Below are 20,796 nucleotides of genomic sequence, written 5' to 3' on the forward strand. Positions count from 1 at the left end.
TGCGGCCTGCAGCATATGTTCCATTCCCATCTAGTGAGGGAGGCCGAGTCCAGCTGAACCATTTAGTGAATTTGAGGCATTAGTGTGTTTTTGTTTTTTTTAATTTTCGGTGGCAGCCACGACTCTTCTTCTGACCCCTGTGAATGTCGACGTCGGGTTTCCGCACTCGCAGCAGATAAGGCGAAGGCCATGAGAAGAGGATCCAGTCGGGGGGAGAGAGAGACGGTACTTTATTTGAAAACCAGCTTTTCATTTAAGCGCACAACTCCCGCGGACGTGTCTGACAGCCGGCTTATGCACAAGCGCAAGCCTGCCAAGCCCCAACATGAGCCTGCACACGCTGTACGGGAGCCCAAGGCCGCGCGGATTTGAAGCTTCTACCGGTTTCTCCGGGGGAAAAAAAAAAAAAAAGAGTCGTCTCTCTAAATAGGTCAAAGGTACGGGCTATTTCCAGAGTCAGTGCTCCACGTAGGCCTTTGTTTCCAAAGCCAACAGCGGGAGGTGCACTAGAAAAACAAACGCGGGCCATCATGTGGGAGTGTTTACACTCACTTACAGAGCTTCTCTGAGTGCAGCACTTTTAGTATTTGTACTCATTTAAGTACGAACTGTGACCACCGGTCAGATTGAACACTTTAATCGCCGTTTGATGGTCTTTTTGAGGTTAGAGCACAGTTTTTTCTGCACTTATGCGGCGTTCGCCTGGAACAAACTTCCTCTCACTTCCTTTAAATCAACGCTAGAGGCTCGTCCGAAAGCCTTTGGGTGCATTAGCGGTCTGTTTGAGTGGCATGGACTCGAACACAAGGCCCTGTGTGCTGGTAGGTATCCCGGAGCACCAGCCTTAAGGAGACGAGCACCTCCTGCAGCCCTTTAAAAGGCCGCGGCCTGACCGGGTCGGATGACCGGCGAGGCTCTAAAGGTTCACAGGTTTGGTGCAAACAGGGTTACGCAATGCACAACAGGAACAGCCTGAAGCTTCCCACTGCGACGGGTTCAGACGCACAAACACACGGACGCGCGCCGCGTTGTGAGAACACCGTGACTCCTGCGTTAGAGTTCCACCCTGAGACCGGACACTGTTGGCACAGATGTGTCGGAGTCTGGGTCTCTGCAGGTCACAGGAGGTCAACTCAGACACACAAACACGCACAGGCAACCCCCCCCCCCCGTCCTCGCCCCCGGCCCCGTCCTCCAGGGGCTAAATTGTCTCCAGTTGCAAATACCACGTCTAGTATGCTGAAACTGGACGCACGACAGGCTGAGGAGCGGTCTGAGTGTGCGTTTCGATGATGCGAGAAAGACGCACACAGCGGTTGCGTCCCAAACTCACCGCGTCGTGACCGTTTTAGAACTCAGAGAGTGACTCCGGGTCACCGCGACCCTGCGGATTGTGCGCGTCATCCCTGCCGCGGCGCTCCGAGTGAGCTGCCGATGTCTCCATGTCCGGTAACCATGGCAACAGCAAATGTCTCCACTGTGGACTTTGGTGGAATTCAGGTAATCCTTTGACTTGACTTAAATACGCACGACCATTGTGATGGTGTACAACGCCAAAGCACCCATACAACAATTTATATGTAACACTGAGATTCACAGTTTCGCTTTAAGTTAATGTTATATAATGTTATATATATAAATATATCTTCCCTAAATTAGCCAACAATTATACTAGTTCAGTGCTTTTGTTGATCCTCTTTCCATTTGACTGCTGGTTTAGAACTGCGTCAACGTGGTTGTCTTGTTTTAAACTAATTCATCGCTAATCACTAAATCATTAAATCACTAAATCTGAATTAGCGACAAAATAATTTGTTGGCCCCCACATGAGATTGGGGTATAATAGAGCAGCTACATTACAAGCTTAACTCTTATTAAAAGCTTGGAAAAGTGTGTTATTATTCAGAGATTTTTGTTCGATGTCGATAAGCCCTGAATTACAAAACACACACACACTCACACACACACACACACACACCAACAAGTACATTTTAATTGCCTTTATTTTGACACAAAATCTACATTAAATTTCAAAGTAAAAAAATACATTTTCTGGAAATTTTCCTTTAAACCTCGATTATCTGACTCATGATGGACGTTATTTGAATCACTCGCTCTGTGTGTGTGTGTGTGTGTGTGTGTGTGTGTGTGTGTGTGTGTGTGTGTGTGTGTGTGTGTGTGAGAAATGGCCCTCCAAAGTCGCTCAGAGAGGAGATCAAAGTCGAAGCTGTAGATTAATCCACATAACAGGAGCTTTTCCACTAATAACAGCACATTCTTTTCATTGTGGCTGCCTGGTACGTCGGAGCCACCGAGCGTCTGCAGCCGCTCACACGGACCTCAAACCAACCTCCGTAAAAACACACGCAACCGCAGCTTCCGTGAGTCCCTGAGTGTTACATTATAACTCCCAAAGCTCGCCCCTCACGCGCCTAGTTCACCATGATTATCGTTGTGATGCTCGTTAAAATATTTCCCCTCCTCGGTTTTGGACATTGTCTCCATCGTGCCCCCAAAAGTAGATGCAAACAGGCCAATTGGCTGAAACCCACACGGCAATAATACGACTGTTGTGTCCGTTCGCAGACCTCCGGAGCCGTTCATCCGTCAATCAATGTTCTTCCACAAGGTGTGAGGTCCTCGAGGCTCTTTTGGTGGCTGATGCCGGACGTTTTAGGTTTTTGAATATTTGGGTTTGATGGAAGGTGTGTGTTTTGCACCCAGGGTGGTTCGTCGCAACGGGATCATTTGTTCTTTCTGGGAATCCAGTAAGCGACAAAGACGCCGGCTGGCGGCGGAGGATGCTCGGATTGCTTTGCGAGTCCTAAAAAAAGTCCCCGCCGAGCAGGTGCTGTACGGTTAAAGAGACTTGTTCTCTGAATACAGCCGACTGCTGCTTCTGGAAAAGAGGTTGGTGGAAGCCGAATCTGCTGGTCGTAAAAACCCAAAACGCGAGAGAAGCTGAAAATGCTCCCTGTGGCCGAAGGGGAACACAACACACCTCTGCTTTGTGACCACGAGTGACCTGCTACGGATACCCGAAGATTCCTTGGAGGGTCTAGCATCGGGTGTGCTGACCACCACTCACACAACCCGAGAAGCTTCAAAAACGTCCCCTCAGACCCCCCTTGGACGAGGCCACGGACGCTCCTTCCTTGGACCACTTCCGAGAGCCACACATCGTCTCCCACCTGCGGTGCGTCGCAGCTCTTCCCGATCAAACAGAGGAACCATTTGTTAACGGCCTCGCACAGAGCGGGCCTGTGTTTCCTCTCAGCCGAGGAGGCCTCGGCCGCGGCCAGGCAGATGTTTGGGTTGGAGCGGCGCGCGGTGGAACGCCGCCCTTCCATCTGGCTCGGGGCTCCGTTGGACGACGGGAATAGAGTACCGAGAAAGCAGGGAACACAACCCCCCCCCCCCCCCGCCCACCCCCACCCCGTTTTCAGTAACGATAGCATGATGGAGGAAAGTTCTTCCTGCACCTGCAAGCCTTTTCTTGCAAAAAAAGAGACTTGTGCAACAATCATTTGAGGGACTTTATTTTTATCGCCTCGGCTAAATCACCAGGAATGTTTGCATCGTGCCTCCCGGGGGATTTACATAATACGGCGGGCAGAACGATCCCAGGGAGGGAGGCTGGCATGGAAAAACAACAAACCGCCTGTGAGGATGGCAAATGAGGCTTTAGGGTGCGATAAAACCATGAATATATTTGTACCTGTCATCAGGAGGTCACATTCTTAGACAAGGGACATCCATCTGAATTACAGCCGGGATCGCAATCGTATCCCAAATGCCAGGAATGCAGGAACCCACAACTGCCAAACGATCACTGGTAATGGATCCAAATCACACTGACTGGACAAGACTGGAGCAACAACTCCAACGTGGCTGAAGCGAGCCGTCCCACTGGAAAGGCTGCTGTGTAATTGCAGATTGCTGATCTATTAAAGCTGCTGACCCCCCCCCCCGTGCACCAGGCAGGCCGGCAGCTCCCTCCCATCCCGCTCCCGCCCCCCCCCCTCTTTAAGTATCAGCTGTCCGCTGCCAAAAGACTGACGGGATATTAATAGCAACACTCCCAGAACCTAAACCCCATTTGTTTAGGTCAAGGCCGAGCTCAGCGTCCATTAAACCACACAGGGGAACTCAAACGGGTCTGGCAGCGCAGAGAAGAGCAGCGAGAGATAAAGCAAACAGATATTCCATGTTCTAACTGCGTCTGGTGGAAAAGTCCACGGAGGAGGTAAATCATCCAAAGAGCTCGCTGGCCTGCAGGCGATCAACTGCAAAACCAACGACCACGTTATGGGTGACACGGATCATTTCGCACAACACCATAAACATTGTAAATGCTGAACACGCATGCGGAGAAATAATGTTCACCAATAATTGCTTTAATTAATGTGCTTATTTTTAGGGGGCAGTCCGAAGGTAAATGGGATAAAAAAAATAATTCAGATTTACATCTCACCAAGTTGATCACCTAAAATAATAAGGATTTTTGTATTATAAGTTATTGTTTGCACGTGAGGCCTTATCTCATCAAATATAAGCTAATTTACAATAACGTAATTGTTTGTTGATCTAAATCACTACCTAATAAAGTGTGGTTGACTCCACCAATTCAATTTGAATTATTAAGTATTTAATTAATTATTAACGATGGTTATTATTATGGTTTACTTTTTTGTGAGAAGACTGTTTTCATTTTGAAAAATCAGCAGTGAGTTTCAGACCTTTAAAGCAAATTTAATTAGTTAGTGGGGCAAAGCTCATTGAGGGTAAAACAGGGACATCTAGTGCACCTCAACAGACATGAAAAACAACGCGTGATCAAGTCATTTCAGCGGCATTGACTCAGTCATTTCACTAATTAATATTAAACGCAGCCCCCGGTGGAACATGCAGCTGAATGAGTCATTTCTGAGGTTAATGCCGTGTCAGAGCACAGCAGGACTACGTTTAAAGTGGCCGTAAAAGGTCAAACCTGCAGAGCGAGATGTGAGTTTATTGTCGTGGTGTGATTTTTGATACTTGTTGTTTTGTGTTCTTCCATTTCCCTGGCAGTAGGAGACGGCGGAGGGCGAGGTTGGTGCTGAACGAGACACACCTGGTTCCCATCCCACCTAATCACTTGTGCCATAAAGACAGGCTCTGCTCGTCACTCCGGTGCCAGAGTATTCCCGCTCGTACCCGCTGCAACTCGTGGCTCCCGGCTCTCTTCTCCCGTGCTCTACGCCAGCCCAGCCAGCTCAACCTCCGTCGTCTCCTCCTTTTCCAGCGCCTTGTGTTTTTGTGTATCCTGCTGTGAGGATTAAACCTTTTGAAGACCATCTTGTCTCCTGTCTCTGCATTTTGGGGTCCACCGAGAACCGCATCGCGACAGAATACTCTGGCCAGTCATGGACCCCGCAGAGACCGACAAACTACGGCAGGCATTATCCATGCAAGGCACCCGAGTTGGACAACACGAGCAAGTAATCCACGAAATCATGGAAACGCTCCAGAAACTCTCCTCCGGGGTCACCCAGCTCGGTAGTCGTCTGGATCAAGTAGTCACCCGGATCCCCTCGTTGGCCCCCACCGGAGATCCACTGGTTTCGGCCGCGGCAGCAGCAGCGCCCTCAGCCCCGCTTCCCAGCCCTGTCCGTGAACCTCACATCCCCACCCCAGACAGGTATTCGGGTGAGTTAGGGGCATGCAGTCAGTTTTCTCTGGTAACCATCAGGAGATCATATCTTTTTTTGTCATTCCCTCGCCCACCTGCCCTCTGGTCCTAGGTCTCCCCTGGTTAAGATTGCACAACCCCCATATTGACTGGTCTAACTCGACCATCACCAATTGGAGCATTTTCTGTCATTCCCATTGTCTACATTCGGCTATCCCTTTCAGTACCCCCTCACTGCCAAGCCCGTCTGAGACCATTGATTTGTCCAACGTCCCTTCCGCCTATCACGACCTCCAGGAGGTTTTCAGCAAGGACCGTGCACTGTCTCTCCCTCCTCACCGTCCTTATGACTGCTCCATTGAGTTACTCCCCGGCTCCCCCCTTCCCTCCAGGAAACTGTACAATTTATCTAAACCCGAAGGAGAATCCATGGAGCAGTACATTACAGACTCATTAGCGTCGGGCCTCATTCGCCCCTCCGCCTCGCCGGTGGGGGCGGGTTTCTTTTTTGTGGAAAAGAAAGATAAGACCTTGCGGCCGTGTATTGACTTCAGGGGCCTTAATGACATTACTGTTAAAAACAAGTACCCGCTCCCCCTGATCGATTCCGCTTTTGGCCCCCTGCATCATGCTACAGTGTTCTCAAAGCTGGATCTTCGTAACGCATACCACCTCGTCAGAATCAAGGAGGGGGACGAATGGAAAACTGCCTTTAACACACCACTCGGCCATTTTGAATATCTGGTCATGCCTTTTGGACTGACCAATGCCCCCGCAGTTTTTCAAGCCCTCATCAACGATGTGCTTAGGGATATGCTCAATCGTCTCGTGTTTGTATACTTGGATGACATTTTGATTTTTTCCAGAGACCTGGAGGAACACGTGCAGCACGTAAGGCTGGTGTTGAGAAGACTGCTGGAAAACAGATTATTTGTAAAGGCCGAAAAGTGTGAGTTTCATGTCACCTCTGTCAGCTTCCTCGGTTTTGTGGTGGAAAAGGGACAGCTGAAGGCGGACCCTGCCAAGGTCCAAGCGGTGGCAGAGTGGCCATCCCCTTCCACCAGGAAGCAACTCCAGAGATTCCTGGGATTTGCTAATTTCTATAGGAGATTCATCCGTAACTACAGTCAGGTATCAGGACCACTTACCCAGCTGACGTCCTCCAAAACCCCCTTTTTGTGGTCACAGGCAGCCGAGACTGCATTTAGACGTCTTAAGAACTTGTTTACCTCAGCCCCTGTGCTCTCTCACCCAGATCCCTCTCTTCAGTTCATCGTGGAGGTGGACGCGTCGGACACCGGTGTTGGAGCGGTGCTCTCCCAGCGATCCCCTGTCGATCAACGAACTCACCCCTGTGCCTTTTTCTCCCGTCGTCTGACCCCAGCCGAGAAGAACTATGACGTGGGTAACCGGGAGCTTCTGGCTGTGGTCCTCGCTCTCCAGGAGTGGAGGCATTGGCTGGAGGGTTCCACACACCCGTTCCTAGTATGGACCGATCACAGGAACCTCTCCTACCTACGCTCGGCCCGTCGTCTGAACTCGCGCCAGGCTCGGTGGGCCCTGTTCCTAGGCCGCTTCCAGTTCACCCTCTCCTACCGTCCTGGGTCGCGGAACATAAAACCAGACGCCTTATCCCGCCAGTTCTCCTCCCCTGTGGAAGACCTTCCCGTGGAGACCATCCTCCCTGCCTCCTGTGTGGTAGGAGCAGCTAGGTGGGAGGTCGAACAGTTGGTCCAGGAGGCACTACGTGACCAACCCGCCCCGGAGGACTGCCCCCAAGATCGGCTGTTTGTTCCGCCCACGGCCAGGTCCTCCGTGCTCCAGTGGGGACATGCTTTAAAGATCGCCTGTCATCCCGGTTCTCACCGGACCCTCACACTCCTCCGGCAGCGTTTCTGGTGGCCTACCATCGCAGCCGACACCAGGGAATTCGTCTCAGCCTGCTCCGTTTGTGCTCGCAGCAAATCCTCCCACCAAGCGCCCGCAGGCCTCCTTCGCCCACTGCCGATTCCCCACCGCCCCTGGTCCCATATTGCAGTAGACTTTGTTACTGGACTCCCACCTTCGGAGGGTAACACTGTTATCCTTACTATAGTTGATCGTTTCTCCAAGGCTGTGCACTTCGTCCCTCTGCCCAAACTCCCCTCGGCTCTAGAGACTGCCAACCTCCTCGTCCTACATGTGTTCAGACTCCATGGCATTCCTCTGGATATTGTGTCGGACCGGGGTCCTCAGTTCGCCTCTCGGGTCTGGAAAGCCTTTTGCCAAGCGTTAGGGGCGTCGGTCAGCCTTTCGTCTGGGTACCACCCTCAGACCAACGGCCAGACGGAGCGGGTCAATCAGGACCTCGGGTCAGCTCTCCGTTGTGTCTCTGCTAAACACCCTGCCTCTTGGTCCACCCATTTAAGCTGGGTGGAATACTCTCACAACTCCCTGGTCAGCTCCGCCACAGGCATGTCTCCTTTCATGGCTTCCCTGGGTTTCCAACCTCCCCTTTTCCCCATTCAGGAGACCGAAGTGGCAGTCCCCTCTGTCCAGGAACATCTCCGGCGAGCCCGCCGGGTATGGCGCGAGGCTGGTGCGGCCCTCAGACGTACTGCTGCTCGCAATCAGCGATTGGCGGACCGACATCGCTCCCCAGCGCCCCCATATCAGCCTGGTCAGAAGGTGTGGCTCTCCTCTCGGGACATCCCGCTCCAGACCGTGAGTAAGAAACTGGATCCCAGATACATCGGTCCTTTTGAGATTGAGAGAGTGATCAATCCTAGTGTGATGAGACTCAAATTGCCTCCGGAATTACATATCCACCCTGCTTTTCATGTGTCCCTATTGAAACCTGTCTCCACCAGCGATCTGTGCCCTCCGGCCGAACCCCCGCCACCCCCCCGGCTTGTTGACAACCATCCTGCTTACTCAGTCCGGCGGCTGCTGGATGTCCGCAGGCGCGGCCGGGGGTATCAGTACCTCGTGGACTGGGAGGGTTACGGTCCTGAGGCGCGGTCGTGGGTGTCCCGCTCGCTCATTTTGGGGCCGGACTTGTTGAGGGACTTTTATCGGGAGTTCCCCGACAAGCCTGGTAGGCCGCCAGGAGGCGTCCGTTGAGGGGGGGGTACTGTCGTGGTGTGATTTTTGATACTTGTTGTTTTGTGTTCTTCCATTTCCCTGGCAGTAGGAGACGGCGGAGGGCGAGGTTGGTGCTGAACGAGACACACCTGGTTCCCATCCCACCTAATCACTTGTGCCATAAAGACAGGCTCTGCTCGTCACTCCGGTGCCAGAGTATTCCCGCTCGTACCCGCTGCAACTCGTGGCTCCCGGCTCTCTTCTCCCGTGCTCTACGCCAGCCCAGCCAGCTCAACCTCCGTCGTCTCCTCCTTTTCCAGCGCCTTGTGTTTTTGTGTATCCTGCTGTGAGGATTAAACCTTTTGAAGACCATCTTGTCTCCTGTCTCTGCATTTTGGGGTCCACCGAGAACCGCATCGCGACATTTATGATCTAAACCCTGCTGACGACGTGCAGAACATCGACAGAGTGCAGCTTCGTTTTACTCAGAAAATAAACAAAAAAACAACCGGAAGACAAGTTTTAATACAACTATGAATCAAATTACAATGTGACAGTTATGTGAAAGGGGTCACTCGTGACAATGATCCTACTGGGAATGATCCTTTACTTCGTGATGAGCTCCAGCTCAACGTGCACCGACCGGTCGGTCGGTCACGCACTTTTCCGACTCGCTTCACTCAGCGAACAGCTGCGCTCGCTCAAGAAAGCCACTGTGCACTACTGACTCTGCCATCAGGCCAGCGATTAGCGGGTGAACATAGTGGAACGTTTAGCAGCTATGAGGTCAGATATTCCCCTTAGGAGCTAAAAAGAGAGGGGGGCAGGACGGGTGCTGCGGCGTCGATGGGGCCGCGAGTTAACCAGTGGGGCTCCCAGCAGTAACATCTGTCCTCTCTGCTCAGATAAACAGGACTCCTCTATATATTTACACAGGCAGCAGTAGTGTGCTGCTGTATAGAAATGCTCCAGACGGGCACGGGGGGAATTAGCAGCCCTATCGCTCCTCCTAGAAATGCATCAGCTGGCCCCAGACTGCGGTGAGGAGTCGTCATTCTGCCGCTCGGGCCGGAGCCGTTTTCATTGCAGGCGAGCTCTGGAGGTGGTTTAATGAGGGGTCTGTTTCAGCCCTGCAGCACGGGGTCAAAGGCCACAATGTCGCTTTAGGAAAAGGTCAAATGTAACTGAGTAACAGACGTGTGCGCGATTGTGAACACAACCTCAGAGCCACCATCCCCCCTCCGATCGGCGTGAGGTAAACATCACATTATGTGGACGTGAACAAACTAAATCACCCACTAATGCTTTTTGTTTGACATCTCTGTGCATTCGAACGGGATTTTCGCATTCGAATGTGGAAATTGGGATCTTTGAGCTGTGCCCAGCGTGCACTGCCACTTAACCACACATACGCATTCACCAAACAAGCCCCTAAATATAGCCCAGTGTTATCTCAGCAGGGGTAGAACGCCGTTATCTCTCACCCTTCACTCCCATTGTTTCACTACTCCAGCAGATGACAGCTTCACAAGGGCCGGGGCCCACTGGCTCTGTATGCGGCCTGTTATATAAGACCGGCACCGATGCTGGTCAGTTCCCTGTGTGCTCCAGCTCCAACACTTTATAAATGACTTCATGTCGGGTTTTATTGGGCAGAGAGGGATTTCTCCACCCAGTTAGCGCTGCAATCAGACTCGCGTCTCACATTGTTCTTGCCCCGGAGGCTGAATGCTGCGCGAAATAAAAAACAGCAGCTCCGTCACTCTGTGAGAGAGCGTGAGAACGGCACGCGCACGAGGTCGTAAAAATAGAACTGCGTGAGGGCAGGAAAACGGAAGACACTCGCCGTCTTCATTAGAGGCCATTAGAGACAGCTGGTCACTGATTGGTGGGGACGGCCCGGCTTCTTCAATGCACACACACACACACACACACACACAGAAGCATTGTGTTGCTTTCCTTTCTTTGTTGCAAAGCAGCGACATGAAAATGCCATTCGAGGTCTTGCTGAGTCACCCGTGCAGACGTGGCCATACTGAACAGCATGATGGGAAGTGGTGATCCGGAGTCAGCGGCCTCCTCGAGGCCCCCCTGCTGCTCTGCTGCCCGGCATTCTGGATCAGTGGTTGCAGACAGACGCAACAACGTGACCCACACACACACACACAAGTATTCATCCGCAGGAAGCTATTGTTAGCCACGCTGGACGTGGTTACTGAGCACTGGCCTGTTTCAAAATGTCCCAACGACAACAAAACAGCCAGTAACTAGAAAACGCAGCCCTCCTGTCGTCCACCGTGTTAACACCCAAACAAATATGCTGATTATTCGGTGGTACATTACAGGAAGAGCTTGGCATTAACTAAACTGGCAGGTCTCTGAAGAGTGACAACCAACGAAGGATCGTGTCGCTCCTGAGAACTTCTCAGAAGCGAAGGCGTGATGCGCTATGGGCCTGTGAAGCAATACCCAGGTCTAGCTAGCTTAGCTTAGCTCAGCACGACTGGAAACCACAGCTGTGCAAAATCCGCCTACCAGCAGTCCTAATGATTAGAATGTTCACAGCTCCTCGTGACCGGGAAGCGTCTTGTGGTCCAGGCGCCGGTCCACGCAAACAGACACTAATGGAATCAAATCTGTTCCAATGGCCACAATGTATTTAAATGACAGAAATCTACAACAAGGGATGCAAATATATATCGCTAATGAGGTTACACAAGTTCTTTAAAGACGTTAGCCTGTGTCGTCTTGTTAGCGTGTGTATTGCTAAAAGTGAACCTTTTCAGTTACAAAGCTTCTGTAGATCATGTTTGTGTTGTCGTACATGCAACGTGCAGGAAATCTGGTAAATGCATCCTTCAGCTAAAGGCAACCGGTGGAATGTTACAGTATTAGTCACCGATGCTTGTGCTTGGTGAATGATTGTACAACCAGTTAGTTAGAGAGTGAGTGAGCACAGCTGGTTGACCAGTTAATCATACAAGCAAGCGCACTCACAGATGAGTGTTAATTATTGGAGCATCTGTTTCTCTTACAAAAGGGCTTTAAAGCGTTACAGAGTGATTAAACAAAGGCGACATTACATCAGAGACGACCTGTCAAACCAGCATGACTCAGAAGTTACAGATGCGAAACAGCGAGGGCAAAATATTCCAGTCCAACCGCAACCACATGTGTATGTTTATCTGCGTGTGTGCACGCATGTAAGATGCAGCATTCCACTGCTGTGTGTGTGTGCAGCTGTAAGCAAGCAGGTTACTGGAGAGATGGAAAGAGTCTCTGACGTCATGTATGCAGAAATGGCAAGAATCAAAACGCAAGTACAGCAATGAGGATACAGTTCGATATCGACCGAAGATATTTGGGGTATTTCATTAGTCCACATTGAGTTTCATCCTTTGACCATAGTTAGTCAAATGTCTGTGAAAACAAAGGTCAAAAGCCGTTCGTTTTGTTTGAATCTGCGGCCTTTGACTTCCTCAGAAGCCAGACGGCGTATCAGCCTCACACTGATAGAAGTGGAGACCTGATGACGGATGGCTGTGAGTTATTTGCTCTTCCTGCTGCTCTCTGATTCCTGTCTCTCCTCTGAGCGTCTTGTCTCTGTTGTTGTGTTTTGCCGGAGGTGAAGGTGGTAGAAGAAGCTCCCTGTGAGGTGATTACTTGTTTCATCAGGAGAAAGGTTGGGCTGCCATCTGGTGGTGCGTCTGTGCCTCTAAGACAACGAAGCACGTGATGAGATCCCTCGTTAAGACTCGTCACTAGCTTACGCTCATTGTGAAGGAGGCGAATCAACAGTTTGATATGTTTGTATTTGTATCAGATACTGAAAGCGTGTCTCATTTATGTGTCTTATTTATATATTTATTTATATAGCACTTTTAAAGGCCAATGGTCTGCCAAACTGCTTTACAGGATAAAACAATCAACAGCAATAAATGGAGGAATCAGGAAACATTTATTGCCATAATATGTCAGACATACAAGGAATTTGATTTGGCGGTTGGTGCGTAACAGCAGACAGTACAACAATAGACGATAACAGTGCGTGAGTAGTAAAATTAAAACGTAATGCTATGAGTTATTTTAAAATAAAAGAACACAAGTTAAAAAATAATTAAAATAAAAAAATAAAGTGCACTAGCCAACAGGAAGTGACAAAAGTGACGAGTGAAAAGTGACGAGTGAAAAGTGACAGGTGAAAAGTGACAGTTATTGACATTTCTACTAATTGTCCCTCTATATTTTTCCCTCTTATGATCTGAATATAGTAATTAACCTCAGTATATTTGTCTTGAACTTGTACATTGTCAAACAATTAAGAAAAATAGATTATGTGTTTGATTAATTTATTCGTAGTTTTAAATATTTTCAGATTATTCTCCAACTCACTGACTTTATCTAACTAGACAACAACAACTCGCGGATGCTTTGGCAGACTCCCGCATGTGTTCTTGCCCGCGCTTGTAGCCGTCCGGCCGGTGTCCCAACGTGCCCTCCCGTCCATCGCTGCTTTATCATTGTTACAGTCCAGAGTCCTTTTTAAGCTGCCGTCCTGCTGCTGGTTCTTGATGACTGCTGGAGTCTTGATGACAGCCCGGTTCTCCTCATGTCCTTTGATTTAAACATTGTTAGTTTTAATGCACAATGATAAACAATAACAAGCCTGGATGTGGATACAGACAAGACGTTAAGGTACAATAAAAACATTAGGTTTTTATCAACGTAACTGAATTAATTAAAGGTTGTGAACACACAAGCCTAGTTATATCTCATGTATAACGGAGACGTGAACACCAGCGGAGCAGGCTGCTCTCTGCGGGGTGAGATGAGGCTGAGGGGTCTGACGGTCCCGTTAACTACACCTCACATCTCCCACATCCTGGAGCTAATAGAAGGCTCAATGTTGACACACTGACAACAATAGAGTTGCTTAAGTGACTAACTTCTGCTCTGAAAAAGTCCTAAAATTCCATTGAGTGACAGTTGTGTTTACTCTCCTCTGCCATTGTTGCCTGTTGCTGAGGTGAAATGCATTCTGGGATATTTTGCTCTCACAAAGACGAGTCTCCTCTAATGGGCGGGGTGAGTCACAATAGGTATTTTGAGCATCCTTGGCGAGACGCAGACTTTAGAATTGGATCTGGCTGATCACGTCCAGACAAGAACGCAAATTGAGAAAAGGCCGTGAAAAGGTATGAGTGGGTTGATGTGAGATATCGATACACGCAGAACAGAAAAACTACTATTTTTATCTTTACTTTGCAGCACAGACTAAACTACCTGTTTGGATGGATCTGAGATTCTGCATGAATTCTGCCGTTTTTGCGGTCACCAGTTCTCGATGCTTTTGGTCCAATCGCCTCCCAACAGCGCTCTTCCTCACTTCCTCCCAGTCCTTAGTCCGAGTTACACACACAAGACGATATTAAAATATGAAAACATTCTCAGTGCACACAGGTGACCAATCATCAGGGTGCAGAATCACTCATTTGTTCGTAGCACATCACTGTAACTTCTCACCGTGTTTGGGAAGGCCTCTCCTTTGTAGTACGACTTGTCTGCTGGATACTCGATTCCCTTGTTGCGTAGCTGCTTCACGCTTACAGCCACCAAATGCAGCTCCTCTCCATCGTAGGCGTACAGCTGTCCGTCCTCACAGGTCATCAGAACGAGATGGTCCCCCGGGCACGAAGTCCCCGTCACTACGCCCAAGACCTGCATGCTTACAATATCTGGAAGGTAAAATTTGTTCCACCCATTCAGAATGTTCTTCTTCCCTTTGTAGATGGTTGAATTGAAGTTTCCAATCGTCAAAGTGGCACCAGGTGGGTTCTTCAAGGAGCGTATTTCCTCTCTGTGTTCGTACACAAACTTCAATATCACTGATGAGTAGCCTGGATCTGCAACACATGTCAAAAGTATTGATTCAATTTGGAAAATACTCATCATAGTAAGACTGCACAACGTGTGAAGCAAGCGTGTGAGCAGTTTACCTTTCTGTCCTTTTGTCAGGGTCAAAAGATCAGTAAACAGCTGATCTGCAGACCTGCAGTCAAGTGAAGAACAGAACTAAAATAAGCGTCGGTACCCACGACAGTATTTACTGGACCATATTGAGAATATTTTGTAGGAACAATGGACAGAATATAGAAGAGAAGTGGCATGATGGTGTTCTGGTTACAGGGCATAACAGTTGAAGAATCCCCTTAGTGACATCAACAAAATGGCAAAGTTGAGTGCTTTCAATTTCACTTTATTCTTATGTTGACCGGAGTGCCCCTGGAACTATGCTACTATCAACGGGAATTATTGGATGGTACAAATCATGAGAAGTAACTATTGTTATTATTTTGTTTCAGTTTTAGTTTATTTAATTTAATTTAATAATTTAATATTTCTATCTTATTATATTGTATATAATGTGGATCTTTTTATTCTATTTTCTTTCCTATACATGCTGCTGTGATACCCAAATTTCCCTCTTGAGGGGTCAATAAAGTATCTATCTATCTATCTATTGATATCAACATGAATCTTGCCAAATGCAAAACATAAAAGATTGTCCTGTCAAATTGTGTGTTGTTATCTTCATACATTTCCACAGAAGAAATGTGAACATTATCCAGGAGTCCGTTTCAAGAAGCAGGTTTAGTGGAAACTCAGAGTTTGTTAACCCTGAGATGAAGGAAACTCTGGCTTGTCTGTTTCACAAAGGGAGGTAACTAAAGCTCAGGGTCAGTCACCATGGTAACTGAGCCTGTGAACATCACCTGGTCGTATGAGGGGCCGTTTAGGACTTAACTACTGAGACACTCTTAAGCGTACTAATACTCGAAACACTCATGCGCATCTCACTGGTGTGTGAGTGAAATCTCACTGGCATACGGAAGGCATCTCAGTTACACCGGAAGGCGGAAGCGCAAAGAGGGCGGGTTTTGAAGAGCGCCAATCTTACGCTGTTCTGAAACCAAAACTCAGTTTCCCATCTCAGGGTAAATAAACTCAGAGTTGAGGGTTTGACTCAGAGTTTGTTAAACCTCCTACTTGAAACGGACCCCAGGTCCGGTTTGGTGTCTTCTTCGATCCACACATTTACACTGTTAGAAGCTTCATTCTTGTGGTATATGTGAACATGGGCTGGATAATTAAAAATGATTGCACAAAATACACCTGCCTTTTCTATGTGACTGCTTAGTTAAATTACCCATGAAAAAAAACGGTTCTTACCGAAAGCTTACAGGAACAGCCGCCATTACTCCTCACCTAGAAAACAAAATAATTATGGTTAAAAGTAGTTCTCAGTAATTCAATACTAAAATGAGATATTTCTAAAACAATAAGTTACGAGAGGCTGTACTGTATCGTCCAATAATGTAACAGTTTGGGGGTGTTAGGCCCGGTGCGCAGTGGAGGCCACTAATAAGCAAAATACCAGCGATAAATGGAAACTCGGGGCAAATGTGCAGGAAGACGTTTTCCAGCTATTTAGACAGAAAATGCGAAAATGTAGGTCGAGAATGCACTACACACAGGCTTGACATACACACCCATGCTCATATTTAACCACAAGAATAATATCGCTGGTAAAAACTGGAACAATGGTATTGAACCTATGATGTGTTTTATTCAGGTGCATCCTGTGTAACTCCTCTTTAATGGCTTCACTGGTTTGTGTCCAGGGAACAAAAAGGTTTTAAAGACGTTTCAGAGCGACGCACACGTTTCTCACGGCTCTGCATACAGCAGCTTTACTAATATTCTAATGTTGTATAGAAAACTGACATTTGCAGAAAACGTAATGCTACACAAAGAATGTGCTTGTATGTGAGAGCATGTGCACGATGGGGGACATTACTTATATGAGGACGGATGAGGTTATGTACATATTTGATGGACTGTGAAGAAAAAACAGTCAAACAAGTAGTTATCTGGAAATTACAATATATCTAATCGGGCCTCAATATTCTCTCCCGACGTGTTTAACACCCTGCGAAGTAAAACCACTTCTTCATCAACAGCAGTGCTGTAGTGGTAAAATTAGAGGTGGGTAAACTCTGAATTTTGTGATCATACAGACCTCGACGCGATGCGAAGCAACGCAACACAAAGCGTCGCGACTCTGTAAGGCTGTCCTGGCTATATTACATTATGTTATCAGTAAAAGTCATATACAATCAATGACAATGAATAAATGTGTTAGTAGTTTGTAGTTTATTAAATTTAGGAAAACAGTAAAGAAAAGTATGTCAACACAACACAACAACACAATTGCAGATTAAGAACTATCTACATACAGAGTCTCCTTTTTACAGTAGTGCCCAGAGGGCCTCCTTGTCCTCCACGTCAGGTCCTGCCTTGCACAGAGGAGCCATGAACCCCAAAACACGCGTTCTGGGGTTCATGGCTCCTCTGTGCTTCTCCTCTCTCTATTGGACCTGGTGTTTCTCCTCTCCCTGTGCTCTCTGCATCATTGGCTGTCCTCTCACTGCCTGAAAAAATATGTTGAATTTACACTGACAATTACACTGACAACATAAGTTAAAGGAACACCCATGTACTTGGAACATGAGTGTGTATGTCATCATAAATAGCCTATACAGCAGGTTTACACACCTCCTGGATCCTGATTGGTCGCTGCTGCAGCCGCAAGTCACTGATTGGATGCTCACAGACCGTAATACAGCGCAGATGAAAAGGATTCAGACTACGGCGTTTATATGTTCGACAATAGGAAACGTAGTCTTAGCTGTTTTAAAATTACACCAAGTTTATTTCGGATTATTCCAACGGAAGAATACAAGGAGCACTGAACTTTGAGGTACGTAAACGCCACTTAGAGGTGCGTAAACGCTATTTATAGGTGCGTAAACGCTTTTTCCAAAATTCTAGAGGTGCGTAAACGGCGTTTACGTGCGTTTACCCTCCACTACAGCCCTGATCAACAGGATCGTCCAGAAAAGAACGTGTCATGTCCGAGAAAACACTTTAGTCTTTAACGTAACAGATCTTATTTTGTGCATATGTGTAAACTGCGCTACAATCCGCCTGATACAGAGTACGTGAATGAATGAGGAAATGAACGCGTGCTGTGTGATTAGCTGGGCGGCTGTCAGAGGAAGGAGACTGGGAAAGAAACTCCAAGTTTATTGAAGAAAACCTGCTCCCGACCAGGTGATGTTCACAGGCTCAGTTACCATGGTGACTGATCCTGAGCTTTAGTTACCTTCCTTTGTGAAACAGACAAGCCAGAGTTCCCCTCATCTCAGGGTTAACAAACTCTGAGTTTCCACTAAACCTGCTCCTTGAAACGGACCCCAGGAGAGGAAGGACCTGGTAAAAACAAGTCTAGAAAATATGTCCCAGAGCAGGATTAGCACCCAGGGGAAACCCCCACAACACAGCACCGGCCATCTACCAAAGAAGATGAATTCTTTAGCTTTGATGAGAGGCAGGAGGACGCCTATGTCTCTGTTTAAAATGAAGTAGCTGAGTAGTTTAAATCAGGGATGGACTCTCTGAATCAGTTTCTCATAATGAAGAAAGTATCACTTAAATATAATGCAGCCACTCCATCCAGTGCCCCGCTGGAAAGACTCTTTAGCCCTGGGAACCAGATTCTCTCTCCGTAGAGAGGCTCTCAGATCTAAAGTTTGAGAAGCTTCTCCTCTTGAGGTACAATGTTGTGGCTACTGGTCAGAGGTGAGAGATGAGACTTGTTGGCCCATTTCAACTAAAGCAGACATAAGTAACTTAAAGGTTGCTTTCCCTAGAAACTAATTACTTTTGATATACAGGAACTGGTAAAGTTATTCATTTACATTCAAAAGAGGTAACTAGTAACTAACTAATTACTCATTTTCAGTAACTTGCCCAACACTGGTTTTAACCAGACAAAAATGACAGATTAATCAAAAGTGTTATCACATTTCTTGAAATAAGAATAGGCTGGGTACCTGGTTTAACGAGTAGATTATGTCCGCCGATGTTCGGCCGAAAGAGGAATGAACCTTTGCTGTTGCCACACCGTCCTCAGTCATTGTGCTTAGTCAAATGTGGTCAGTACGAAAGCGGAAACAGAAGTTCTGTTGTGATCAAAATACATTATGTATGTATGTGTATTACGTATATTTATTTGTGGATTTGTATGTATTTGTTTGTTGCTCGCTTCCCATTTGCGTGTGCGTTTTTTGAGACTCACCCGATGGTCGCATGATTTGCAAATGCGTTTTTTCAACATGGATCTTTCTGTAGCCTGCTTTATCGCATAATGGAAATGAACTAAGGAACGGCCGGGCGAATGCAAATGTCTGTGCAAAAGTGTAGCTTCACTTCCTTCTTTCTGTTTTAATTAATATGTTTAAACAAGCAAACTACTTCCAAGCAAATTACCGGTGAGGCTATGTTGAGTAAGGTTATTATTGTATAGTGATTAACTAAGCCTGTTGCAGAAATATGAATATTAAATATAGACATGGATAAGACCTTCAGAGCAGCTTCTCACCACGGCGGAGTTGTTAGTAAATTATACAGAAAGCAAGAAGTGAAGCTCCACATTTGCATTCGGCCTTCCACTCCTTTGGTCTTTTCCATGATGTAAAGCGAGGGAGGGGTTTAATGTGTCGTGTGTTTGTTCTGCTGGAATGCTGTGGTAATTCTCTCTTCTTCTTCATATGTCAGGGCGTCTGTGTCCGTGGGATCATTTGCAGAACTAAAAGCAAAAAAAAAAAAAAACACCATGTAACAATGATGAGTAAGAACTATGAGTTCTGCTTTTAACTGCCTTTAATGCATTTAAATGAGTTTGTTGGACCTTGTTGACGTATTTATCTATTTGTGGTTTTCTGGATGTATCTTTTCCATGTGAAGTTCTGTTGTGTAGTTATGCTGGTCACAGAATTCTTCCTCATAAGTAGACTTCCTCATACGTTGTGGTTTGCATTTCAGCCTCACACATCAAAAAAAACATCTGAGCCAGTTGAAAGGTTTACAATGGTGAGAAGTTGGAGAGGCAATGTGAAGAACTCCGGCACGGACGACTCTGCATCAGCAGTCGTGGACCATATATATGAATTCAACAACAACAAAGTAGCATAAATTCACCATTCAACTGGCTGCTTGCACTTCGACTACTGGTTATTTTTCATATCCCGTATTGTATATTCTTTTATAATACGGGGCAGATGAAATCAAGCGTTCTGATTGGTTGAGAGTGAGTCACGGGGTGTACTGAATTGAACCATATATATATATATATATTGTAGTAGTATAGTATAGAAAAAACCAATCCTTTTTGCATTTTTCTTTATTTTTTATATATTATTATCAGGTTCAAGGAGCAACCTGTACTGCAATGTGAATTTGCAGTTTTGTTTTAGAATAAAAGCTAGGAAATTAAAGCTTTTTAATGCTGTTTTTTTATCGGATTCATCGATTAATCAAAGAAATAATCGACCGATTAATCGATTATCAAAATAATCGTTAGTTGCAGCCCTAATCTCAGTAGTGTGCGCGAGAGCATTTCAATAGCGAACGTAAGAGTGTTTCATTCGTACGTAGTGTCTCAGTAGTTAAGTCCTAAACAGCCTCGTGTGCGTGTGAATCTGTGTTGAATCAGTATATATATCTATTAACATACTTCTGTTAACATACTTTTACCACATTACAGTGTGGAGTTTTGAAATAAGAAAGTGCTAAAAGACTAATTGTGGTCTCGATATATTAAAGCACACTGGTTCATACTAATTGAAGGCAGCTTCTTAGTTTTTTGTATGTTCACACTTCAAAAGCCACGGAATAGGAGTTTAGTCAAATCAGACGTGTGGGGTCAGAAGATCAAAGGTTTATGCTAATCATCATTACGAATGAGGTAGAAACATTTTTTTCAGTTAGTTAACATAATTTTTCATAACATGCTAAAAATACAATTTCATTTACTTCATTTTTGTGACTTGACCTTAACTGCCACGACCTGGCTCTTGGGCCATGACAAAAATAGAGAAACCCAGGGTGGTAGACGGCACGTGTAATTTATTATCAACCAAATAAAGCTCACGTGAACA

General features: G+C 46.8%; 1 protein-coding gene across 1 annotated transcript; it reads right to left on the reverse strand.

The window, feature by feature from the left end:
- Positions 1-12,673: 12,673 nt before the first annotated feature.
- LOC144382970 (uncharacterized) lies at positions 12,674-19,330 on the reverse strand. The gene is made up of 6 exons (XM_078080933.1): positions 18,691-19,330; positions 15,965-16,000; positions 14,731-14,783; positions 14,258-14,637; positions 14,018-14,132; positions 12,674-13,348 (listed from the first exon to the last, which is right to left on the reverse strand). Exons 2-6 carry the CDS (start codon positions 15,988-15,990, stop codon positions 13,140-13,142), a joined length of 783 nt encoding a protein of 260 aa, XP_077937059.1. The 5' UTR covers positions 15,991-16,000; positions 18,691-19,330; the 3' UTR covers positions 12,674-13,139.
- Positions 19,331-20,796: the final 1,466 nt, after the last annotated feature.

Source organism: Gasterosteus aculeatus, chromosome 10 (genome assembly GCF_964276395.1).
Source record: "Gasterosteus aculeatus chromosome 10, fGasAcu3.hap1.1, whole genome shotgun sequence".
NCBI lineage: Eukaryota > Metazoa > Chordata > Actinopteri > Perciformes > Gasterosteidae > Gasterosteus > Gasterosteus aculeatus.